The sequence below is a fragment of the Equus asinus genome, chromosome X, assembly GCF_041296235.1.
Source record: "Equus asinus isolate D_3611 breed Donkey chromosome X, EquAss-T2T_v2, whole genome shotgun sequence".
Classification (NCBI taxonomy): Eukaryota; Metazoa; Chordata; class Mammalia; order Perissodactyla; family Equidae; genus Equus; species Equus asinus.
Window position 1 is genome coordinate 19,219,934 of NC_091820.1, and position 23,722 is coordinate 19,243,655.

A 23,722-nucleotide genomic window follows, 5' to 3' on the forward strand; every position below is an offset into this window, starting at 1 on the left:
AAAGCAGCTGCACCATTTTACATTTCTACCAGCAGTATGTGAGGGTTCTAATTTCTCCACATTCTCTCCAGCACTTGTTAATACTGTCCTTTTGATCGTAGTCATCCTAGTGGATGTGAAATGGTATCCTGTTGTGGTTTTGATTTACATTTCCCTAATGGCTAATGATGTTGAGCATCTTTTCATTTGCTTATTGACCATTTGTATATATTTGGAGAAATGTCTGTTCACATCCTTCGCCCATTCTTAAATTGAATTTTCTTTTTATTTAGTTGAAAGTATTCTTTATATATTCTAGATACAAGTCCTTTATGAGATATATAATTTGCAGATATTTTCTCCCATTCTGTTGGTTGTCTCCAGTCTCTCTCTCTTTTTTTTTCTGCTTTATCTCCCCAAATCCCCCCAGTACACAGTTGTATATCTTAGTTGTACATCCTTCTAGTTGTTTCATGTGGGACACCGCCTCAATATGTCCTGATGAGCAGTGCCATGTACATGACCAGGATCCGAACCAGTGAAACTCTGGGCTGCCGCAGCAGAACACATGGACTTAACGGCTTGGCCATGGGGCTGGCCCCTCCAGTTTCTTGATAGTGTCCTTTGATACAAAAAAGTTTTAAATTTTGATGAAGTCCAATTTATCTCTATTTTTTTTCTTGCTTGTGCTTTTGGTGTCATATTTAAGAAATTATTGCCTAAGCCAAGGTCATGAGGAGTTACACCTGTGTTTCCTTCTGAGAGTTTTATGGTTTTAGCTCTTACATTTAGGCCCTTGATCCATTTTGAGTTTATTTTTGTACATGGTGTGAGATAGGGAGCTAACTTCATTCTTTGACATGTGTATATTTGGTTGTCCTAGCACCATTTGTTGAGAAGACTATTCTTTCCCCATTGGATGTTCTTGGCATCCTTGTTGAAAATAATTGACTGTAAATGTGAGGGGTTTATTTCTGGACTCTTTAATTCTCTTCCATTCATCTATATGTTTGTCCTTGTACTAGTTTCATGCTGTCAGGAGTGGGTAGTGAATTTGCAAAATTTACTACCCTAAATATTAAAGACTAAATTTTAAAGTCCAGGCAAAAATGCATAATTCAGTTTTAAAGGTTTAGCAAAATTAATAAGTGATGGTGACATAATACATTCTTATGGAAAGCAAGGGTCCCTGGATATGTGTGCGTACTACCTTTTTTAGTAACATCAAAGGAAACAACTAATATGCCTCTTGAGCATGGGGTCATTCCTGCCAAAAACTGAACACTTGGCTAGAGAGTCTCTATTTTGTTTTTTTGAGGAAGATTAGCCCTGAGCTAACATCCGCTGCCAATCCTCCTCTTTTTGCTGAGGAAGACTGGCCCTGAGCTAACATCCGTGCCCATCTTCCTCTACTTTATATGTGAGATGCCTGCCACAGCATGGCTTGCCAGGTGGTGCCATGTCTGCACACGGGATCCGAACTGGTGAACCCCGGGACGCTGAAGTGGAATGTGCCAACTTAACCGCTGCACCATCGGGCTGGCCCCCAAGAGTCTCTATTCTAATGTAAACATATATGATGCTTCATTTCTAATCCACATTTTAGTAAAATATGTGCTTTCAGTTATTTTAAGGAGTTTTAAAAGAGATTAATAAAAATTATAGCAAATAATTTTAGAACCCTTTAAACTAGTTTGGATAAGTGAAAATATCACCATTTTCAACATGTTGATTATAAAATTGGAAATTTTATTTTGTCCAGACCATAACTTTATTAAAACTTTGATGACAGCAAGTGTGGAGTAGTAATATAGCTGTCTTCTCTCCATTTAGTTATTTTTATATTTTAAGGCCAAAGAGTTTTTCATGAAGATAAAGTTGTATCTGAAGCCCTATTTTTCTACAGTATGCAAATGCTTTTATAAAAGCTGAATGTTAATAAGTCGTTAGATTGATTAATTCTTAACTAATGCTTATTGAACTCTTTTGGTCTGCTGGCATATATATATAATTTAAGTCCATTTGAATTAATATTTCAAGGAAGAGCTCAGGTGCTAACGTGTGCAAAATGCCTTCAGACTCATCAAACCCGTCTTCTAATGAGCTTTGTGTCAATTGGCATTTCCATCCGAAGACGTAATGAAGTTTGTTTGGTGAGGGGAAAAAACGTTTTGGATTGTATTTGTGGTTTGATTGCTATCAAGTCAATGTAGACAAGTTAAAAATTTTTTTAAAACTTAAGCTTTTTTATACCAAGAAAGATTATTTAGTTGGAGATTTGTAACAGGTTGGTAACAGTAAAAATAGGTAACAGTAAACCTTCAATAAATAGTATCTGTGTGCCAGAACTTAATATACATTATTGTTTTTATAACAACCTTATAAAGTTGGTGTTATCATCATTTTACAGATTGAGTAACTGGGGCTCAGTTTAACTTGTCCAAGGTAACATAGCCACCTAGCATTAGGGCGAAGATTTGAAATCAAGTGTATTTTATTCCAAAGTGTCCGCTCTCATATTGCCTTTCTTTGTGTGTGTGTGTGTCTGTGTATGTGTGTATAAAGTTAATACTACAAAGCAATAAAGTTTGGGATAAGTAGTGCTTATTGGTGGATGGAGGAGGTAAAGAATTCCAGTGATTACTAAAATTTACAATATTATTGAATGCCCAATTTCAACAATGTTAGGAAATAATGGGGGGGGGGCGCTTAAATATTTTCTTAGTTAACTTGTTATAGCAGAAGGCCCCCAGACAGTTTCCAAGCCCTATTCCATTGTTTTTCTACCTAAAAAATGTTATTTTCTTTCAAATTTGTTTACATGAGGAAAAGGAGTCATATATAAACTATTATTTCTACTCTTGCCCATGTTTCCTTTTCTTCTGTCTTCATTCAAAAACATTTATTGATCAGCCGCGATAAGCTAGGAACCTTACTAGCTGTTAATCAGTGAAAGTATCTGACTTTTTAGAGTTCACAGTCCTGGAGAGAAGACAAACAGAAACAGGTAATTACAGTTGAGTGTGAAAAGATATATAACTGGCTACACAAAGTATTTTGGAAGCACTAAGGGAGGAAATGGTGGGAAATTTTGGGTACACTTAAGTGAGCTAAATGCTATGAAAGCGTTATAAACCAAAGTTCTGTGGAAGCTTCGTTGAAGATATGACTAAATTTATTTCATCTCTACTCCTATCCATTTCCCTCCCTCCTGTATGGTTTGGAAGCAAATTCCACGTATCATTTTGTTCGTAAGTATTTCAGTATATAGTTCTCAAAGACAAGGATTTTTTTTTTTTTAAGATTGGCACCTGAGATAACATCCATTGCCAATCTTTTTTTTCCCTCTTCTCCCCAAAGCCCCCCAGTACATAGTTGTATATTCTAGTTGTGAGTGCCTCTGGTTGTGCTGTGTGGGACGCCACCTCAGCATGCCCTGATGAGCAGTGCTATGTCCGCACCCAGGATCTGAACCAGCGAAACCCTGGGCCGCCAAAGCAGAGTGTGTGAACTTAACCACTCGGCCACGGGACCAGCCCCCAGACAGGGATTTTTAGAAAAATGAAACAATAATGCCATTATCACATCTTTAAAAAAAATAATTTGGGGTGAACTCAATTTGAAGGATGAATAAAAGTTTCACTGTGTGGCTGAAGAGGGAGGAATGGCAGAGAGGAGAGTATGTTTAAAGGCAGGGAGATGTGAAAGATCTTTGAGTGTTCAGAGACTTTTTCTTTGGTGTGCAAGTAATGTCTTTGGTCAGGAGAACGGAAGAAATGGTGAGAAATAAGAGTGGCGAAATAGGCAGGGCCCAAATCATAAAGGCCCTTGAATACACTAAGAAGCCTCTTTGTCTTTTTGATGTGGAGAGCTGTTAAAGGTTGTATGCAGATTAATAACAACATACTTAGATTTATAGTTTAGAAAGGTAATCTTAATGGCAGTGTTGAGAGCGCATAAGGTAAGAAGAAAATCAGAAACAAAAAAGTCCACTATGGGAGGTTGTTGTAGTAGTCCAGGTAAGAAACAGATGATGATGGTTTGAAATAAGGTTCTATCAGTAGAGTTTGGCCGATACTGCTTCATGACATGTTTAAGAAGTAGAACTTGGATTAAATTTAGGTTTGAGGAAGAGGGAGAGTTTGAAGCTCCCTGCCTGGTTTCTGGCTTGTGCAGCCTGGCAGATGGCAAAACCATTATTAGAGGAAGAGCACATTTAGATGTGCTGAAGATCTGTCTACAGGGTTGCTGCACATAGCTGTCCACTGTACAGCTACCGTGTAAATGGCACCCCTGCGGACATGGAGCCTGGTGGCCCTTGCCTTCTAGTTTACACGTTTTGGCCGGTTGGTCTGATATTAGTTCCTAATTAAGCACAACTTTGGTCATAGTAGACATCCAATAAAAAGTGGTTCAGGGAATGAATGAATATATAAATCCAAACCCCTGTGTTTAATGCAAAAACTCTGAGGATCCATACAATCTGATGATTTATCTATTGATTCTAGGGGCTATTAGCACAGGAGACATGGTAAAATATTTGTTTATTTCTTTGTTCTGTGGGCTGATTGTTGGATGTGTATGTATCTTACCATTATTTTTATATATGTGCTTTATCAGTTTTGTTTCTTAAACCATTTGGTAAACCAAAGAATAACATTTTAGAATTTTAAAAATGCGTGTCTACATGGGACTATTTCTGAAATGAGAAAAGTCTTATTTACTGAACTAAGAATATTTTAGAGATATGTTGATCAAACTTTAAGCTTGTACTGATAAAATTCAAAAAGGTTTCTGTTAATCCATCTAAAATTCTTGTGTCTTTATTGTAGGTACTCTGAGATTTATTTAGAAATCAACACTAAAAGAATTAAGACTTTTCATTTAATGTTCAATCTGGATATCAGATTTATGCCAAGAATAAAGTGCTCAAATAAGGCAAAGATGTTGTAGTCCTCCCCTGCCCCCACCACAACAAAGACTGGCTAAAAGGTCTTAAATCTTGAAAGCCTTAGAAGTAACTGGAGCTTCAGATTGGCCTTATGACTCATAGTTACTGTTTATCTGCTTGAGACCTAGACAGAATCGTCGGACAGCTTGTCCTTTGCACAGATCTGTGATTACTTTGTGGGATAATGGGAGTGGGGGAGGGGAAAGAGAGAGGAGGAAAGAGGGAGAAAGAGTACATGCCTCTCCTTTCGGGGTCTTAGAGAAGCAACACGGTTTGTGGAAACAGCACCTGCAGCTTAGAGTCAGCCAGCCTTCCATTTGGATACCAGCCCGCCTGCTCACTAGCTGTATGAATTTGAGCAAGTTATTGACTTCTCTTTGGCCTTGGTTCCCTTATTTGTGAAATGGCAGTAATACTACCTGCAGCATGGTTGTGAGAAGTAGAGATCATGTGCACCAGGTATCCATCACAGAACATGCCCGTCAGTAACTGCTAGCCATTGTTATTGTCCACACAGTCTTTCTGTTGGTGGCATCCACTGGGCTAGCAAGACTAACTCTGGACTAGCTTCACTTAAGACCTTCCTATTATCTGTCCCATCAGGGAATTCTTGAGTAAAGATAGTCACTCCTTTCCTTTTCCCCTGCATTTATAGTATTAAGAAATCAGTTCTTGGTTAACTAGGTTTAGTTAACTATGTTTTAGACCAATTCAGTGCAATTCGGCAAATGCTTTTTGTTAATTATATCTCTGACATGCCAGAGATCACTGTAACTTAGGATAGGCACTTGAATGGCTCTGATCCTTTAATTCCCCGTCTACAGAATGAAGCTAATTTCAACAATTTTTTTAACTTCTTCAAGAAAGTTTCAGGGATTAAAGGAAATCAGATTATAACCAGTTCTTTGAAATCTTTTATAGGCTATATGATAAAAATAAGATGGAATTTTAACCCCAGAAAAGAGGGTTCCTGAAGAGGAAGGTAAGAGAGGGAGGTCTAAATGTGAAATTTTAAGTCTCTTTATCTGCTGGAACATTTGCTGCATGAGCAGAATGCTTCCTGCAGCTTACTGAGTCTTTTAGGTGCTCTGGTTTCACATCTACAAAGAGGAAATAAAACACCTAAGTCGTGGGATTGTTGTCGTTGATTTCATGGTAAAATATAGGGAAACCGCTTACAGTGTCTGCAACGTAACAATTTCTCATGAGCCCAGGTGTCCTTTTAGGAGGAACTATCCGTCCATGGTGTATCATCACTATTAAATAGCCACCCGCCTACACAGGAACCCTTAGGATGTTGAATACTATCAAGTTTTTATCCTGCAGTTTTTCTTTTGGTTGGATTTTGGGTTTAGAGGTTAAAAAAGATTGAAGTGATTAGGTAGTTAGACTTTTGAACTTGCCGGAGTAAGTTAGAACAGGCTCTTGGTTCAGAGAACTGAATTCTCTCTGACAGCAATACTGAGGTATGGTCTTAGGAAAAGGACTGGTTTCTCTCCCTGCCCTCAATCCTAACACTCACTTTAGAAAAGATTTGCATATTTAGACTGTCCCTTGAAGTAACTTATTTAGGAAGTAAAATCGTCTTTATTTTTCTTTCCAATTAATCTGTTTCAAGATCTATCAGGTAGCTTCCGGGTCTGGGAAGGCTGGGATTTAGGGACTCAATCCTTGTGGGTACTGGTCATAGGTTTATAGATTTCAAGTTTAATTAAACTTTGAGGAGCCAGCCCCGTGGCCGAGTGGTTAAGTTCACGCGCTCCACTTCGGCAGCCCAGGGTTTCACCTGTTCGGATCCTGGGCGCAGACATGGCACCGCTCATCAGTCCCTGCTGAGGCGGCATCCCACATGCCACAACTAGAAGGACCCACAACTAAGAATACACAACTATGTACCGGGGGGCTTTGGGGAGAAAAAGGAAAAAAAAAATCTTTAAACTTTGTCTTTGAGACTGATTCTATCCTCATAGTGCAGGTTTTCCTTAATTGTTTATGCCGTCTAAAAAACATATCCTCAAGTTTGACTGACTTCTCTGGCCAATTAGGTTTTTCTGTGAGCGCTCCTTTTCCTGGTGACTCGCCTCTTGAAGCTTCCTATCCTGATCCGTTCTGGAGTAGTTGCTTTCTAGGCTTACTGTAATACAGACATCTTTCTGAAATTTTCCTTCTCTCATTTCATGAGATTAATTCACTGTTTTCTGGATCCTTGCGTGACTTTCTTAATTTACTCCCTTATTTTATGGGCCTACATATTGAAATAACTTCCTAAGGAGTATAGATTTGTATACTAAAAATATTTTTATTCTGCCCTTAAACTTGATTGATAATTTGGTTTAACAACAGAATTGTAGGTTGAAATGAATTTTCCCTGAGAATTTGTGTTGGCATGTTTTATCATCATCCAGCATTCAGTGTTACAGTTTAGGAGCCTGATGCCATTTTGATTTTAATTACTTTGTGGGTGTTTCTTTTTCTTTCAAAAGCTTTAAAGATCTTCTCTTTATCCCTAGTGGTCTGAAATATCATAAGGTTGTGCTTAGTTAAGTGTGGGTCTTTTTTCATGTGTTGTGTTTTCATGCATGGTGAGCGCTTTGAATCTGAAGATTCATTTTCTTCAGCTCTCTGAATTTTATTTAATATATTGCAAGAAGAATTTCTTAAACAGAGCAAGAGTTTATTCCAACAATTGTCTAAACTTGTGTGTTCCAATAGAGTAGTCATTAGCCGCATGTGGCTAATTAGAGTTTAAATGAATTAAAAGTAAATAAGATTTGTCTAGTTCCTAAGATGCACCAGCTACATTTCAAGTGCTCAGTAGTCACATGTGGCTAGTGCAGATATAGACCATTTCCATCATCACAGAAAGTTTTATTGGTTAGCACTGGCCTATAGGCTCAGCAAAATTGCAAACATCATGTTCTCTTTTTTAAAGATTTTTTATTTTTCCTTTTTCTTCCCGAAGCCCCCAGTACATAGTTGTATATTTTTTTAGTTGTGGGTCCTTCTAGTAGTGGCATGTGGGATGCCACCTCAGCATGGCTTGATGAGTGGTGCCATATCCGCGCCCAGGACCCAAACCGGCGAAACCCTGGGCCACCAAAGCAGAGCGCACAAACTTAACCACTCAGCCACAGGGCCGGCCCCAATGTTCTCTTTTTTAAAAATCAAAGAAGAGATACAGAGGTTCAAAGGATATGTTATAAGACATTAGAGGCAAATAGAAAGTAAACTGACAGAATTCAGAAAGAAGCTGAAGAGAAAAATAAAAATATGATCAAGATAAAAGCTACTATAGAAGCAACTGTAAGAATAAATATGCCTCAGTATATAACTGGGGGCAGAAGGACCGGGCTTTAGGAAATCACAAAAATGAAATGATAAAAAAAAGTAAAGATACAAAAGTGATAATGGAGATGGATAGACATGGGAGACAGGTAAAGGAGACAAACACATAAGTATAATTCCTGAAGAAAGGAATAACCAATGAACTATAAAAATATTTACTTATTAATTTTTTTGGTGAGGAAGATTGTCACTGAGCTAAACATCTGTGCCAATCTTCCTCTATTTTTTTCTTCTTTGTATGTGGGGTGCTGCCACAGCATGGCTTGATGAGCGGTATGTAGGCCTACACTCGGGATCCAAACCCATGAACCCCAGGCCGCCAAAGCAGAGTGCGTGAGCTTGACCACTATGCCATTGGGCCAGCCCCCTAGAGAAACATTTATAATGCAAGAAATTTTCCTGAAATAGCGATTGAATCTTTCTTGTTTCAAGAGATTGACAGAATGATAAAACCACCATTATTCCACCATCACTATTAAAATCATAGTGATGTTTAATGAACTTTAAGGATAAAGAATTATAGGGACATCCACACAGAAATACTCAGTGCTAGAAGACAGTGGAACAGTGTCTATGAAGTTTTGAGAAAATATAACCCAAGAATTTTATACCTAGACAATTTGTTCTTCAAGTAAGGGTCATGGACTAATATTTTCAGGTATTCAGGAACTCAGAGACTGTAGCACCCTTTTTAACCCTTCTTGACAGCCCTGTTTGGTAATGAATCTGTCAAACCAAAGGATCAATCAATAGAAAGAACTCTAGAATGGAGAAACTGTGGTAAAAGGATTGGTAGTGAGTATTGAATTCACTTAATATAAAACTAACTATAAAATGTTTGGGAAGGAGAGGTGTATAAATATGTTAATTTGTACATCTTTCCTAGTAGGGTGACAGTAGATACTAGCTTTAAAATTGATTCATATTATAAGCAAAAGATGACATTGTTTTTATAATATTAATTTTTTCTATCTTTAGAGGGTTAAGAACTAATGACTAAACGTTTACTTTAAGATCAGCATTCGTATATTTAACAAATGAATGTTGCGTGCTGACCTTGTGTCAGGCAGTATCATAGGCACTTGGGATACATCAGTGAACAAAATGGATGACAGTGCCTTTCCCTCGTGGAGATTATATTCTAGCAGAGGTACCCAGACATAAATAAGTGATGTAGTGTAAGTGATATGTGCTTGGGGAGGAAAAAAGAGGGAATATAAAGAAAATTTTGAGTTGCAAACGTAGTCAGAGTTTGCTGAGAAGATGACATTTGAGCAGACACTTAATTTTGCGATGTCTGATAGACATCAAAGACAAGTACAAATCTGAGTTCAGGAAACAGGACTAGAATGGCAGTGCGAAATTGAGAGTTGTTAGCATATAAATGAAATTTAAGCTGTAGGACAGAGTGAGATCACCGAAGGAGTGATTGTAGATAAACCCAGCCCAAGGACTAAGCCCTGCGGTTTGCAACATTGAGAGAGAGGAGGAGACTCCTCCAAGGACTGGGAGGTGTGGCCAGTGAGGGAGGAGGAACCTGAGAGCTTGGGGCCGGGAAGCCAAGTGAGGAAAGTGAATCACAGAGAGTGCTGCTGCGGGGTAAGTCAAATGAGTGCTGAGAATGGGTGACCTTGTTGAACAGTTTGGTGAAGTCACGGGCCTTCTTGAAGTGAGTTTAGGGGATATGGAATGACAAGAATTGGAGGTGGTGGAGAAATGGGATCAAGAGTTTTTGTTTTAAAGGGGGCAGAGAATAGCTTGTTTGTATGCTTATGAAAATGATCCAGTAGAGGTGTGGGGGGAGAGAGAGGCGAGGTGCTGGAACACTAAAGAAGGGGCAGGCTTTAGCTAGGAACACAGATGTTTTGTCTATGGTAACAGGCCAGGTTTAGTTGCTGGTAAGTGAGTAGGTGTGGTAGTCAGTGGATCATCTCTTATCTGATTGTTTCAGTTGTTCTCAGTGAAGTAAGAAGTGAGATCACCTGAGAACGAGGATGGGAAGGTGATATTAGAGATTTGAGGAGAGAGGAGAATGTGGAAAATAGGAGAGCGGGAAAGTAGCAGAAAAGGCCCACTTCAGGTTCGGGGTCATGAATTTAAAGTGAAACAGTCAGCGGGGGTGGGTATGTGTGTTTCCAACCGGATTTAGCTGTATAGGTGCTGGTGCAGAGGCGAAGCGGAAAATTGCATTTAAGCCAAGTTTGTGGTTCTGCCAGGCCAGTATGATGAAATGAAAAGAGGGCTAGGGCCAGGGAATGAGAGTGACTCTGGGATGAAAGTTGTTTTTTTGTTGAGTTCAAGTAAATTCTAATGTAACCATTTTTGTTTAAAAGCATGCTATAATATCTAATTTTCATTAAAAAAAACTCTGTTCATTCTTTCTTCCATCCTTTTATTTATAAATATGCCTAGAGAAATGTCTGAATAATTATCTGTAAATTCTACTGATGCTTCCAGGTGGTAGGATTTTGAGCATATTTTAATTTCTTTTTTATACTTTAAAAATACTTAACAAATCTGTATAATTTCTGCAACAAGCAATATATATGTATTTAAAGCAAAGTTGAAAAAGCATAAAAGAATGGAAATAAAAACATGTTTAAGTTCAGGGCACATGGCGTAGTCTGGGGGCTGCTGGGGGAGACAAGACTGAAGGGAGAAGGCAGTTTGGTCAGAGGTTGGTTGCTATACTGTGCAATGTGTATTTTACTGGGTAGGAAATGGGGCACCATTCTGTGCTAGAGATTAAGGTGACTGGATCTTTGTTTTAGGAAAGCTGACTGAGGGCATCGTGGAGGGGTGTTTGGTGGGAAACCTGGGGAGAGAGATCAAATGGTAAAGATGTCTCTCTTTATGATGTTAATTTAGACAAATTCATTTCCACTGCAATCCAATACCATATATTTTTCTATTTTGGCAAAAATTATAATGAACTTTGTCTAGAAGCTTAGAGAGGTGAGAATAACAAAACAATATTACTTATTTCATAAGGTTGTTGTGAGGAGTAAACGGTACATTTTAAGGGCTTAGCATCATGCTTGGCGTATGGTATGTGGTCAGTAAATGTTTGTTGTTATCATTATCTATCACAACCACCATCATTCCTTATTATATGGGTTCTCCGTGAAATGTTAGATCAGCATTCTTTTAACAGACCCTTGTAGTGGTGGCACCCCTGCCCCCAGTAATTTTTCTTTTTCAGGAACTACTGGGCTTTCTGAAATCTTAATGAACTATGTTTTTTGACACGATAGTATTTATTAGCATTGCAGATAACCATCCCCTGGTTTTCAGTCTTCATGGGGTTTTACTGAAGCTCCCTTGAAGCAGGATAAAGTACACCTATATTTTGCTATTACTAATGAGATCGTTGATAAGTCAAATTTTTCTTCAGTTTTGAAATTTAAAATGCTGAATGAGATGTACAGATTATTATTATATATGGCTTGAGGAAACTGATGCCAATTTTATTTAGAAAAACCACATAAACTGGGAAGGAAATTTACTAACATAATGATGGAATCTCTGGTTGGTGGAACTATTAGTGATTTAAAAAAAATACTAAATTTTATACAGTGAGTATACATTTCTTAAAAAAAATCAGAAGATGAAAATAAAGGTCTGGGTTCTAAATACAGGCATCTCCTCACTCTCCCACCCCTCATTTAGTAGTTCACTGACTTTGGGCAAGTCACATACCATCTCAGAGCCTTTATTTCTTTATCTGGAAAAGGTGAGACTCAAATGAAATAAAAGTACATAGAAATGCTAAGGAAATTGCAAAATGCCATGCAAATGGTAGTTATTATTAGAAGTAGTCTTAATTTCCAGAAATTATGCTCTTCTATTTTGGAAAGGCCTTATTCGAAAGCTCTAGTCCTTCATTACATCAGAAAAAGGCATTTATGCAGACATCATACATATGATGACTCAGTTTTATTGAAGCCTTCTTTGTTTTTAGAAATTCATTTTTAATGGTAGCTTTAAAATCAGTGAAATTTTGAGTCCTTAACAGGAACATCACAGTGGCTTTTTTTTCTTAAATCTCTTCTGTACTATTTCATATTCGGACTAATTTCATAGGTTGAGTTAGTGAGGCAAATTCTCAAGGTGAAAATCTGAAGGTGAATTCTACTTTTGTTTAACAGTGGAATAGCTTTGCTCGCCTCTGGTAAGCCTGTATATTTGAAACGTGTTTCCCCTCACATTTATGAAAGCAAACAGAAAGATCTTGTACTCCAAGTTACAGGTAAATACGTGACATTTTGCAAGCTCTAAAATGATTAGATTTTCTAGTCATCAAAGGTTTTATCTTAATGAGTACTGACATACTAACGTACGCAAAAACAGTTACCCTGACCTTTTTCTCTGTAAACACAAGGACATTTGATTTTCCAGTACCTGTTAGAATCAGTTTTGACAAAGCTTGCCAAAAGAGGCCATGTTTCATCAACAATATCAAACTGTTCAGAGATGAGTTAATGTAGCAGATTTATTCAGCACTCTCTTGCTAGTTTGGTGAGATCTTCGTCCTTCTCATACGACCTCAGTTTGAAATTCAAAACCCACCTTTAAGAAAATAACATTGGCGTAGTCAGCTGAGTATGTCATAGAAATATTTAGCTTTGAAAAGCATAAGTACAAATCAGGCCAGAAATAAGGATATAGTGCCAATTCTTTCCCCCTACAAACCATTTTTATAAAGCATAGTCAAGATACTTGAATTTGGGTAGTTATGTTCAGGGTTCAGGGAACCTCTCTTTTTGTAAACTACGAAGAGTTTAACCAGCTGATCTCTTGGAACCTTCATTTTGTTAAGCTTGTCTTACATCAGCTCATTTTTTCTAGCATCTCAAGCTCTTAGCCCAGTCTGCCATTCTCTCACTGGTAACCAAAGCCCTTGCCTCCTATTTCATAGCCCCGGCTGGAGCCACCAGCCATGAACTCCTCCGATGTTCTGCATTACAGCCTTCTCCCCTTCCCTAAACACAGTGTAGCTTCATTCTCATCCATGTTTACCCCCTCAAGTCTCAGAAGAATAGTGTATTTCTCCTACTGAAGGAAAATTCCTTCATCGTTGTGCCTACTTTTGTCTTCCCCCTTTTCTTCTGACATCTTGATCCAGAAATTTCACCATGTTCTTTGGCTTCAGCCTTGCACTTTCTATTTTCTCTCACAGACTGAGCTTGCGTGAGTATTTTTATCAATTAAACAGAAAACTCCTTGACCCTACAACCTATTCTAGTTACTGCCCCTTTGTTCTCCATCTTAAAATTAGATTGAAGAAATTCACAGCTTCCATTAAATCCTCAACCCACCTTAATCTGACCCCATACAGCCTTCACTACACTGCTTTTCACTGGGAACATCAGTGACTTCCAGGTTACTACGGTCAGTACAGACATTCCTCCTTGACTTGTGTTCATGCTGCATTATTGCCAGCATGGTGTAGCAAAAATGACCATCTGAGCTTGTCACTGCTCTGCTTAAAAGTCTTCCTGCACCTCCAACAGAGGTTCTCAAAACTCTGATCAGGATCCCTGGGCAAGGTACCTCTAAATCTGTCTGTATTATCAGATCCCAGCCCTGCAGATTCTGATTCTCTAGTACTGGTGGGTTGGGGCCTGTGTTTTTAGATTCCCTAAGAGATTTTTGATACCTGACCAGATTGAGAAACCTCCAGCCTACCAGGATCAAGTCTCTGAGCCCCTCTGCCTGGTTGCACAAGGCCTTCTGTGACCTGGCTTTGGCTTAGCAGTCAGCCATATTTCACACCATACCCTGCATGTCTGCTTGTCTAGGCAAAATCATCCAATTTTATGTGAATCAAGTTAGAGATGATATTTGTGAAAAGGACTTTTGAAAATGGTAACATTTATTTAAGTATCTGCTATTATTATTTGTAATGTGTTTCCTGCCTTTTTAGTGGATGATGCTGGTAAAATAGAACACGACGGTTCCTCTGGAATGACCATGGATGCAGAGTCGGAAATCGATCCTTGTAAAGTAGATGGCACTTGCCCTGAAGTCATCAAGGTGTACATTTTTAAAGCTGACCCTGGAGAAGATGACTTAGGTAAGAGGAAACCTTCGGTATGTTATACATCCTGATCCAAGCACTTCAACCCGATTACTTTTGGGTGGTTTAAATTGAGAACATTTGAAATCTTTTCTGAAGATAACTTTTAAACAAGGATTCCAATGTAGCAATAGAAAAGTATGTGAGATGTAATAAGTGAAACAGTTGGAAATGAAATTTTTACATAAATCCTTGGATATGTCATCTTCTCTGATAGGCGGCACCGTAGACATTGTGGAGAGTGAGCCTGAGAATGATCATGGAGTTGAACTACTTGATCAGAATAGCAGTATTCGTGTGCCAAGGGAAAAGATGGTTTATATGACTGTCAACGACTCTCAGCAAGAAGATGAAGATTTAAGTAAGTAGGTGGCCTTTTTGTGGGAGAAAATTTTATGTTCCTTTAGCTTTTTTTTTTTTTTAATATGGCCAGTATTTGAGGGAAACAAGTAGCGTTATTGTAGAGATGATTATGCTGGGATATTCCCAGTGACCCGTTATGTATGCTTAGAATGTTGTTTTAGAAACAAATTATGGTGAAAGCCAAGAAATGATTCATTCAACAAATATTTATTGAACGCTTACTGCGTGAAAGCTGTGTTCTAGGTATATAATATTTGAACCTTCTTTCTACTTGTTTATTAACTGAATTCAAATGAAAATATCTTTCCTGTGATCTCTGTAAACCTAGTCACAAAAATTTATGTAATTTTCTACCTAGACGTTGCTGAGATTGCTGATGAAGTTTATATGGAAGTGATTGTAGGAGAGGAGGATGCTGCTGCAGCAGCAGCAGCTGCTGCCGTGCATGAACAGCAAATCGATGACAATGAAATCAAGACCTTCATGCCAATAGCATGGGCAGCCGCTTACGGTGAGTCACAGAGCAGCTCTTAGGATTGAGTTGGTTCTTGATCATGAATTCATGATGGGAAAACAGTTTCTGTGGTCTTAGGTTTAAGAAATCTGAAATACCAGTAACCCTGGAAGGGTTATTTGATTTGAACAAGAGTAGAGGAAGATTATAAAGTCTACTTTTTGTCTTTATTTTTAACAGGAATTTCCTTCATGTGTTTATTACGTAGAAGGAAGTACTGCAAGAAGTACACAGGCTTTCAAGCTGAAACTTTTCATCTTGATTATATCTGGCCCAGGACTTTACAATTTTGGGAAACAACAAGGGAGTCCATGGGGCAAAACGCTGACATGTGTTTTTTAGATTTGGAAGCTAGGCATTTCCTACAGTCATGCTATAATAAATGTCATAAACCCATTACCTAGAATGGGGAATTTCTGTCATTCATGAGTATCATGGCTTACTTTTCGTTGTTATAGTTAGTAAACAATCCCTAATTCATTATAATTTATAATACTGTATAATTTTGTTTTTTAATGCGCATTGTTAGGTAATAATTCTGATGGAATTGAAAACCGGAATGGCACTGCAAGTGCCCTCTTGCACATAGATGAGTCTGCTGGGCTCGGCAGACTGGCTAAACAAAAACCAAAGAAAAGGAGAAGACCTGATTCCAGGCAGTACCAAACAGGTGAGGGCGCACGAGTCCACAGCGCAGCGTGCTTTTCGAGCTCTCAGATGAAACTCTAGTATGTATCCACAGAGGTGTTGGGATGGCATTTTAGCTGCTAGACCACGTGTAGCTTTTGTGTATTGAATTTGAAAATATAATTTTAAGAATTCAGTGATATTCATGAATGATTTCCTTGGATAAAAAGAAACAGGAAATGGATCAAACATGGATAAAAAAATTCAAAATTCAGGTGATTTTTATGTGGAAATGAAAAGAAATCCCTCAAATATGTTGCAATATTAACTTTTTTAAACTAAATCATATATTTAAGAATCTGATTATGTCAGCATAAAGCAGGCATAATTTACAGAGCAGCAGGACAAGTATTTCAGTTCATGTGACATATTCCTGTCTATTCTTGTATACTGATTTGCATATTAAAATTTAAGCTTTACTATAAATTGACATAAATTATGGTTTTTGGAATAACCAAAGCAGAAATTGTGATCACAAAACTATGAATAAAGTTTCCAGACGAAGTTCTCTTTATGATGAGGTTGCTATTTCTCTTATGTTGAAAAATGGTAAAAGGAATGTTAAGTAGCAAATAGCCTAACTTAGGAGTACTTGCTCAGTAATGTCCAGAACACACACTTTAAATTCTTGAAGAAACCAAAACAGAACTTGATTTGATCACTCATGCTCCTTTCTTTTCCTTTCTTAGCAATAATTATTGGCCCTGATGGACATCCCTTAACTGTCTATCCTTGTATGATTTGTGGGAAAAAGTTTAAATCGAGAGGTTTTTTGAAAAGGCACATGAAAAACCATCCTGAACACCTTACCAAGAAGAAGTACCGCTGTACTGACTGTGACTACACCACCAACAAGAAGATAAGTTTACACAACCACCTGGAGAGCCACAAGCTGACCAGCAAGGCAGAGAAGGCCATCGAGTGTGATGAGTGTGGGAAGCATTTCTCTCATGCTGGGGCTTTGTTTACTCACAAAATGGTGCATAAGGAAAAAGGAGCCAACAAAATGCACAAGTGTAAATTCTGTGAATATGAGACAGCTGAACAAGGGTTATTGAATCGCCACCTTTTGGCAGTCCACAGCAAGAACTTCCCTCATATTTGCGTGGAATGCGGTAAAGGTTTTCGGCACCCGTCAGAGCTCAAAAAGCACATGCGAATCCACACTGGGGAGAAGCCGTACCAATGCCAGTACTGCGAATATAGGTCTGCAGACTCTTCTAACTTGAAAACGCATGTAAAAACTAAGCATAGTAAAGAGATGCCATTCAAGTGTGACATCTGTCTTCTGACTTTCTCAGATACCAAAGAGGTGCAGCAACATGCTCTTATCCACCAAGAAAGCAAAACACACCAGTGTTTGCATTGCGACCACAAGAGTTCGAACTCAAGTGATTTGAAACGACACATAATTTCAGTTCACACAAAGGACTACCCCCATAAGTGTGACATGTGTGATAAAGGCTTTCACAGGCCTTCGGAACTCAAGAAACATGTGGCTGCCCACAAGGGTAAAAAAATGCACCAGTGTAGACATTGTGACTTTAAGATTGCAGATCCATTTGTTCTAAGTCGCCATATTCTCTCAGTTCACACAAAAGATCTTCCGTTTAGGTGTAAGAGATGTCGAAAGGGATTTAGGCAACAGAATGAGCTTAAAAAGCATATGAAGACACACAGTGGCCGGAAAGTGTATCAGTGTGAGTACTGTGAGTATAGCACTACAGACGCCTCAGGCTTTAAACGGCACGTCATTTCCATTCATACGAAAGACTATCCTCACCGTTGTGAGTACTGCAAGAAAGGGTTCCGAAGGCCTTCAGAAAAGAACCAGCACATAATGCGACATCATAAAGAAGTTGGCCTGCCCTAACAATACTTCTGCAGACATTTGTAGAGATGTTGGCCTTAAAACAGAAAATTCATTTTAAAGCCAACCAGTCTCGTTCACATACAATACTGTATATTGATTTATGCTGTGTACAAATAGAATTATTGCTTCTAGTTGACCTTTTTTTTTTTTTTTACATTTTGTTCAATAGTGTGTTCTGAATTCTATTCAGTTTGTTTAATAAATGGGGAAGAGCAGCAACAAGCAAGTTGCTTTTAATAAAGTAATCCCTGATTCTATATGGAATTTTTCTATCTTAGAAGTTTTATATTTATTTAAATATTTACCTTGCTTACCTTGATGGTACTCTTCTAAGACCATTTAACATAAGGTAACTTTAGATTGGTAACTCCAAAAGTATTCGTGTTGACTCATTTTCCCCCCCATAAATTTCTCACAATAAAATTGTCAGAGACGTCTACTAACATAAATGGGAGATTTTACGGTCAGGTCTAATTATCCTAACATGGAAATCATTTACTCGTCTTGCTTACATTTTCAGACCACATGACAATGACAGTTTCCATTTGAGCTTTTGCGTCCCTGGCATCACTGAGTAAAGAGCAGTGGCTGGGTTCGTGTTTACTTTTCATTTTGTTGAGCAGACAAAATACACTTTTTGGGGGGCTTTCTTTGGAGTATTTACATCTTTTGTCAGCATAGCAAACTTTTAGAAAACTTTATTGAAAAATTTTGCTTGATCCTGTTGTATTTTGATTATTCTGTCTGTGCTGCCTTGTCTTGGAATGGTTGTGTACTACAAATGAGACTTATTGAGGACTGCATTTTGGAATCACCTAGAGGTAATTCGTGGCTCATAGGATCTTTTGCAACTTTATATATGTAAATGTACCCTGAATTATATATATGCACATATATATAACATGTATCTGTGTGTATTGCTTATTTACATATTTATACACACAACCCCAAGTAGTAGTTGTTTAAAATCTATAATGAAAAGTATTAAATTTACAATAACATGAAAGATGCAGGGATGCATGAGAGAGCATTTTCTAAGTCATGCTCTTCAGAGAGACTACTCAGGTGAAGAATTAGAAGGAAAATAAGGACACTAGTATTTTTAAAGAATAAAGGTATTTTCTTTTAAATATCTTTGGTAATGGAAAAATAGAAGTTAAGATGTTTCTAGATAGGATGTTTTCATACAACTTCAGCTCCATGCCTTTATATTTTTCTGAAAAGCTAGTGAGTATCCAGACGTAACTCCCTCACTTCTCTCTCAGAAGCCCATGAGGGAACTCTGTGTCACCAAGTGAGGGGGACTAAGGAAGCGATGGCTTCATGTACCAGAGAATGGGTGCTAATTATGACACACTTGGCAAGTTCAGCCTGCTCTATTATTTCTTAGTTACAGTTAGCAAACTTTAAAAAACACTCAAGTTGGCTTTGATTAGAAGATAAAGGTGTGTTTTAAGTGCATGAGGAAAATCTGAGGCCTTATTTGGAATGTCACCAAGTCTTTTCACAGTTTTTTCTTTGAGAGTTGACATTTTTTAACAAACAGTTCTGAATCAGGCTCATAAATTCATAAAACGAGCTCTTGTTATTTAGAATTTATTTATGTTAAGATGAATCTTGGAGAACAGAAAACAGTTTTGGGGGTCCCTTAAATTGGCTATCGGCACATGAGTATCTGGCACACTGTGGGCGATTTAGGACTTTCCTTTCTACTTGTTAGCTGCCTTGCCACTTCATTATGGTACTCTAGCCTCTTCATGCTGTTAGGTTTTTACCTTTCATCCTTCTTTTTGCCATTGATACTTATATTGAAGACTGATATTTATAGAGTTAGAGATCTAAATATTTGGTGTTTGGCAAGCCTGTGAAGTGCTAGGTGATTTAGTCCAGTTCTAAATCAAGTGCTTTAGGCTGGTATGGGCTCCAACCTGAATGCCAGTCAAAGCCAAGGCATCAATTTATCCCAGTGGGAACTCCTGTGCCCTCTTGGCCCCCATAACATGGCTTTTTTTTTTTAAGTAACTTACAGTTACGTGATTCATTGCCCTGCAGTACTGTTCTTTGAAAGCTCTGTCTGTTTTTTTGTGAGAACCTTTAAAATCTCCCTTCCTTTTTATTTTTCCCAGAAATGAGGTAATACACTTAAATGAAAGTGGAAATTTATTAATTTTAAAACGTCTTGTAAAATTAATACAGAAAATATAAATAATTGGTCATTTAACTATATTTTTTTAAATAAACTGAAAGATAAAGAACACAACACTTTACACACTTTATATTTCTCTTACATAGTCTGGAATCATACACAGTTCTTTTCTTTTTAAAGCACAATATTGAAACCTTTAAAAGGTATTTAAGGGTTTGGTCAAGTGAATATGATAAAATGTATTTGTCTGTATAAAGAGAAAATGAAATTGTAGTCACTGTTATGTACTGACATTAGTTACAACCTAGTTTTAATTCTTAAAACAATTTTGATTAGCAAAGCTAAAAAAATGGATGTTTCAGTTAAATGTTTTAAAGAGGTACAGATTTTTACAAGGACATAATATAAGTTATTGTTCTGTAGAAATATCCTATTAAATATTGTATGTCCCTCCCTCTGTACACTTTGTAAAAAAAGTAAAATACATAAAAAGAAAATCATATAGGGATGTGTGACATTATTGTAATTGTGTACTTGAGAATAACGTGCAAAAATAAAAATCAGAATATTTTCCTGTTAATGAATGTTTAGTCTATTTGATACCAGTACTAAGTTAATGCTTTTTCTTAAGAAAAAAATGTACAGTTTTTGTAAACCTAATAAACATCAAAAGCAGTGTATTTTTATTTCCCCATTTCTTAATTCCTTTTATGCAGCAGTGGAATGCAAAATGCTTGATTGCTTTGAATTTTGTGACTTGGATGCAAATACTGATAATATTTCAGCCCTGTGAATTTGCAAGTAATATTTCAGAGAAATTGAGGTGATTGGTGAGTCCTTTGATGAGCATGTCCTTGAAATTTATTTTTTTCTTTTATCTTCATAAAGGATTTGTTTTATTAGCATCTCCAGTTTCCCTGAGATAAAATTCCCACGCCTAAAGTGGTTTTTGAGAGCACTTAAGTTCATTTCAGTATCAATCTACAGCACGTTTAATCAGTGCGAGATGTCCCCACTTCCACAGCAGAAGCCCTGCCCTGGAGTTATGCCTTTGTGCCCAGTTTGAAGGGCTTTAGTGGGCACTAACATACCAGAGAATAGTCAGTGTCATGATAAACATCAGAAGTTAGGTAAAGTTATCAGGGGTCAAAAGAGAATAACAGGATGGGTTTGAGCCACCTTTGGTTTTTAAAGATGAGATCCTGCAGTTAAATTCAACTATGTCAGAACAAGTGTTTGCCTAATAGTTGGAATAGTAAATAATCAAAACTTGAGGTAAACCGTCAAGAGAACATGGTGAACATCACTGTCCAGAGCCATAAATCAGACAAAACCATAGCATGAAAAACTTAGTTGTAATATAATGCCTGACATAACATCTTACCAGTTTGTGATCCTAACCAGTCAGATAATGTACTGCTCTGTTCTCTGGGAATCTCAGTATTAATAACTTCCTTTATTTCTCACAAATTCTATGATTCACGTAAGGAAAAGCTTAACCAGTCTAAATCGTAGGGGGGTGATGCTTGAGAGCAGTGGTTTTCTTTCAAAGTGGCTAGGCAGCAGCGGCAGCATCACAATCACCTGGGACTTGGTTGAAGATGCAGATTCTCAGCCCTGCCCCAGACTCACTGAATCCGGAAACTGGGGGTGGGACCCAGTGATCTGTGCCTTAGCATGTCCTCCAATGATTCTGGTGCATGCTCACATTTGGGAAACACTGTTTTAGAGCACTCGAGGAACTTAAAAGATTGCTCGTGCAACATTTTGTGTGGTAGACAAGAAAATCACACACACACACAAAACCCCAGAAATAAGCAGTGAAGATGAAATGGGGCTCTACCCTCAGTTGACCCCTTTGAAAATGGGAGCCTGCCAGTCAGTAAGTATATCCTTTGGTGCACATGTAAGTAGTGTGTACTTCCGAAATCTTGCATGGCCTCCCCTAAGTTACATTCCTCAAAGGTAAATAGAATTCAGAGGAAGATTGAGCAAGTGAAAGAGAAGGGCTGAAAAGTATGTATGCGTGCGTGTGTATGTGTAATTAATTGGTCCAGCGTTACTTAAGTAATTCGTATCTGAGAAACCATTTTGCCACATTCTTCAGCTGTTTAGATAAGGTCAAAATTAAGTTTGCCCTTTTGGATTTTGTTTTATCTTTTGTGTATATATTGTTTGCCTTTTTCATAAAATACTTCTTGGATTTGTTATATATTACTCCTGTTATTTTTGACATCTTTGCTATTGTAAATAAATTCCTATTTTGTTTTAAGTTACCCTAGTGGAGTGTTGGCTATAGACAAGGCACACACACACACACAAATGAGGGCGCTTAAATCACACAGATAATACATCCCTGACACGGTATGAGCTGGAAGTGATGCGACCCCTGCTAACACTGGTGACGTATTGCTGTTGCGTATAGGTATGACGTCTGCACCTGCTCGGACTTTAAAATCATTTTCATGACCTCTGAGATGGATATTCTTAGTCTACCAAGTTCGAGGTAAAATTCAAGAATTATTTTCCTTTACTTGGTTTTTCCTATTCGCTTGGTCTCTCATGTTACTTGTATTGCTGGTATTGGTGAACACAAAGGATTTGGCATTGTGACCTGCTGATATTTTAAAGCCTCTAGAATACTTTGCTACGGAAAACCTGCTTAGGAATTTGAGATAAGGCATTTATGCATTCATGATGTGAATTACCACAGAAATATCTAAACACATTGACAAAAATAGAATAACTAGACCCATGTTCTTTTGCTCTCCGAGAGGCCAGTTTCTGCTTTTCCTTCATGCTTAGGTTTGGCTTTAAATGCGGAACCCATTTCCTTTGGCCTGAGCTGCTTTGAAATAAGGGGAGGTATTGCAGAGCTGTCTGTTGGGGTTTGGGAGGTTCTGATGACACCCATCCTCCTCTCTGGGTTCTAACCACATTGAGAATAGACACAGGAAACCACCAGTGGTGTGTGTGACTTCATCTAGTGAGTCTGGACTGGGAGACCCAGAGGCTGAATCTCTTTCTCCCAATCTAGGCCTTGACCGATGCAGCCGGCCACTCGAAGCTGTGGCACCCGCCTTACCCTCCGTGAGCTATAGAAAGACCGCCCGGGCTCCTACCACAGATGCGGAGCAAGTGGGAGAAGCAAGTGGGAGAGAACCGCTGCGGCGTCCGCCCTAGCCCTCCCGGGCTGGGACTCCCGGAGGGCAGAGAAGAGTCCCCTTAGGCCGTTCTCATAACATCGTAAGGGTTAGTCCAATTCTGGGTTGCCCTCTGGCATATCCCACTAGCAAAGTGTGAGGCTTTTGCCTTTAGCCTTGCATATTCGTGTCCGTTTTCCTGTATTGACTTTTACTGCCCCTTTTAAGTGGTGGTTGTGACAGACTTCCAATGGTTTAGTCCCCGTTTCTCCCAGGGCAGTATGCTTTAATTTTTCTTCAGAAAAAGAACTTTTAAAGAGCAAATATACTTACTATACAAAGATGGAAACCTTGCAAGTTACGTTTATTCCCTGTTTTCATGACAAAATTTGGAAAAATGATCACCCACAATGCCACTTGGTTTATTAGTGGTGTTCATTTTTGTGCTTTTCCGGTCTTAGTCCATACACGTAAATCTTTTATCTGTCTTGTGACTACAGCTCGATTCTATTCTATGTTCAGTGATTTTCTTTTCGAACATCAAGTATTTCCGTATCTATTGGTTGCCTTTACAAAGTTTTTAATGCACATTCTTTTTAGAATATGGAAAATTCAGAATGGTACAGAGAAGAAAGTAAAATG

At 38.1% G+C, this 23,722-nt stretch overlaps 1 protein-coding gene across 7 annotated transcripts in view; it reads left to right on the forward strand.

Moving 5' to 3' along the window:
* The window catches only part of ZFX (zinc finger protein X-linked), a 59,662-nt gene extending 37,453 nt beyond the window's left edge, over nt 1-22,209 (forward strand). For 6 of the 7 annotated variants that reach the window (XM_044763356.2, XM_070501904.1, XM_070501903.1 and 3 more), the window contains 5 exons: nt 14,202-14,351; nt 14,572-14,715; nt 15,076-15,228; nt 15,761-15,901; nt 16,608-22,209. In XM_044763356.2, coding sequence (XP_044619291.1) covers nt 14,202-14,351; nt 14,572-14,715; nt 15,076-15,228; nt 15,761-15,901; nt 16,608-17,791 — 1,772 coding nt within the window. In that variant the 3' untranslated portion in view covers nt 17,792-22,209. The remainder of the gene's footprint in view (nt 1-14,201; nt 14,352-14,571; nt 14,716-15,075; nt 15,229-15,760; nt 15,902-16,607) is intronic. The other variant, XM_044763359.2, reaches the window with a different exon arrangement.
* Nucleotides 22,210-23,722: the final 1,513 nt, after the last annotated feature.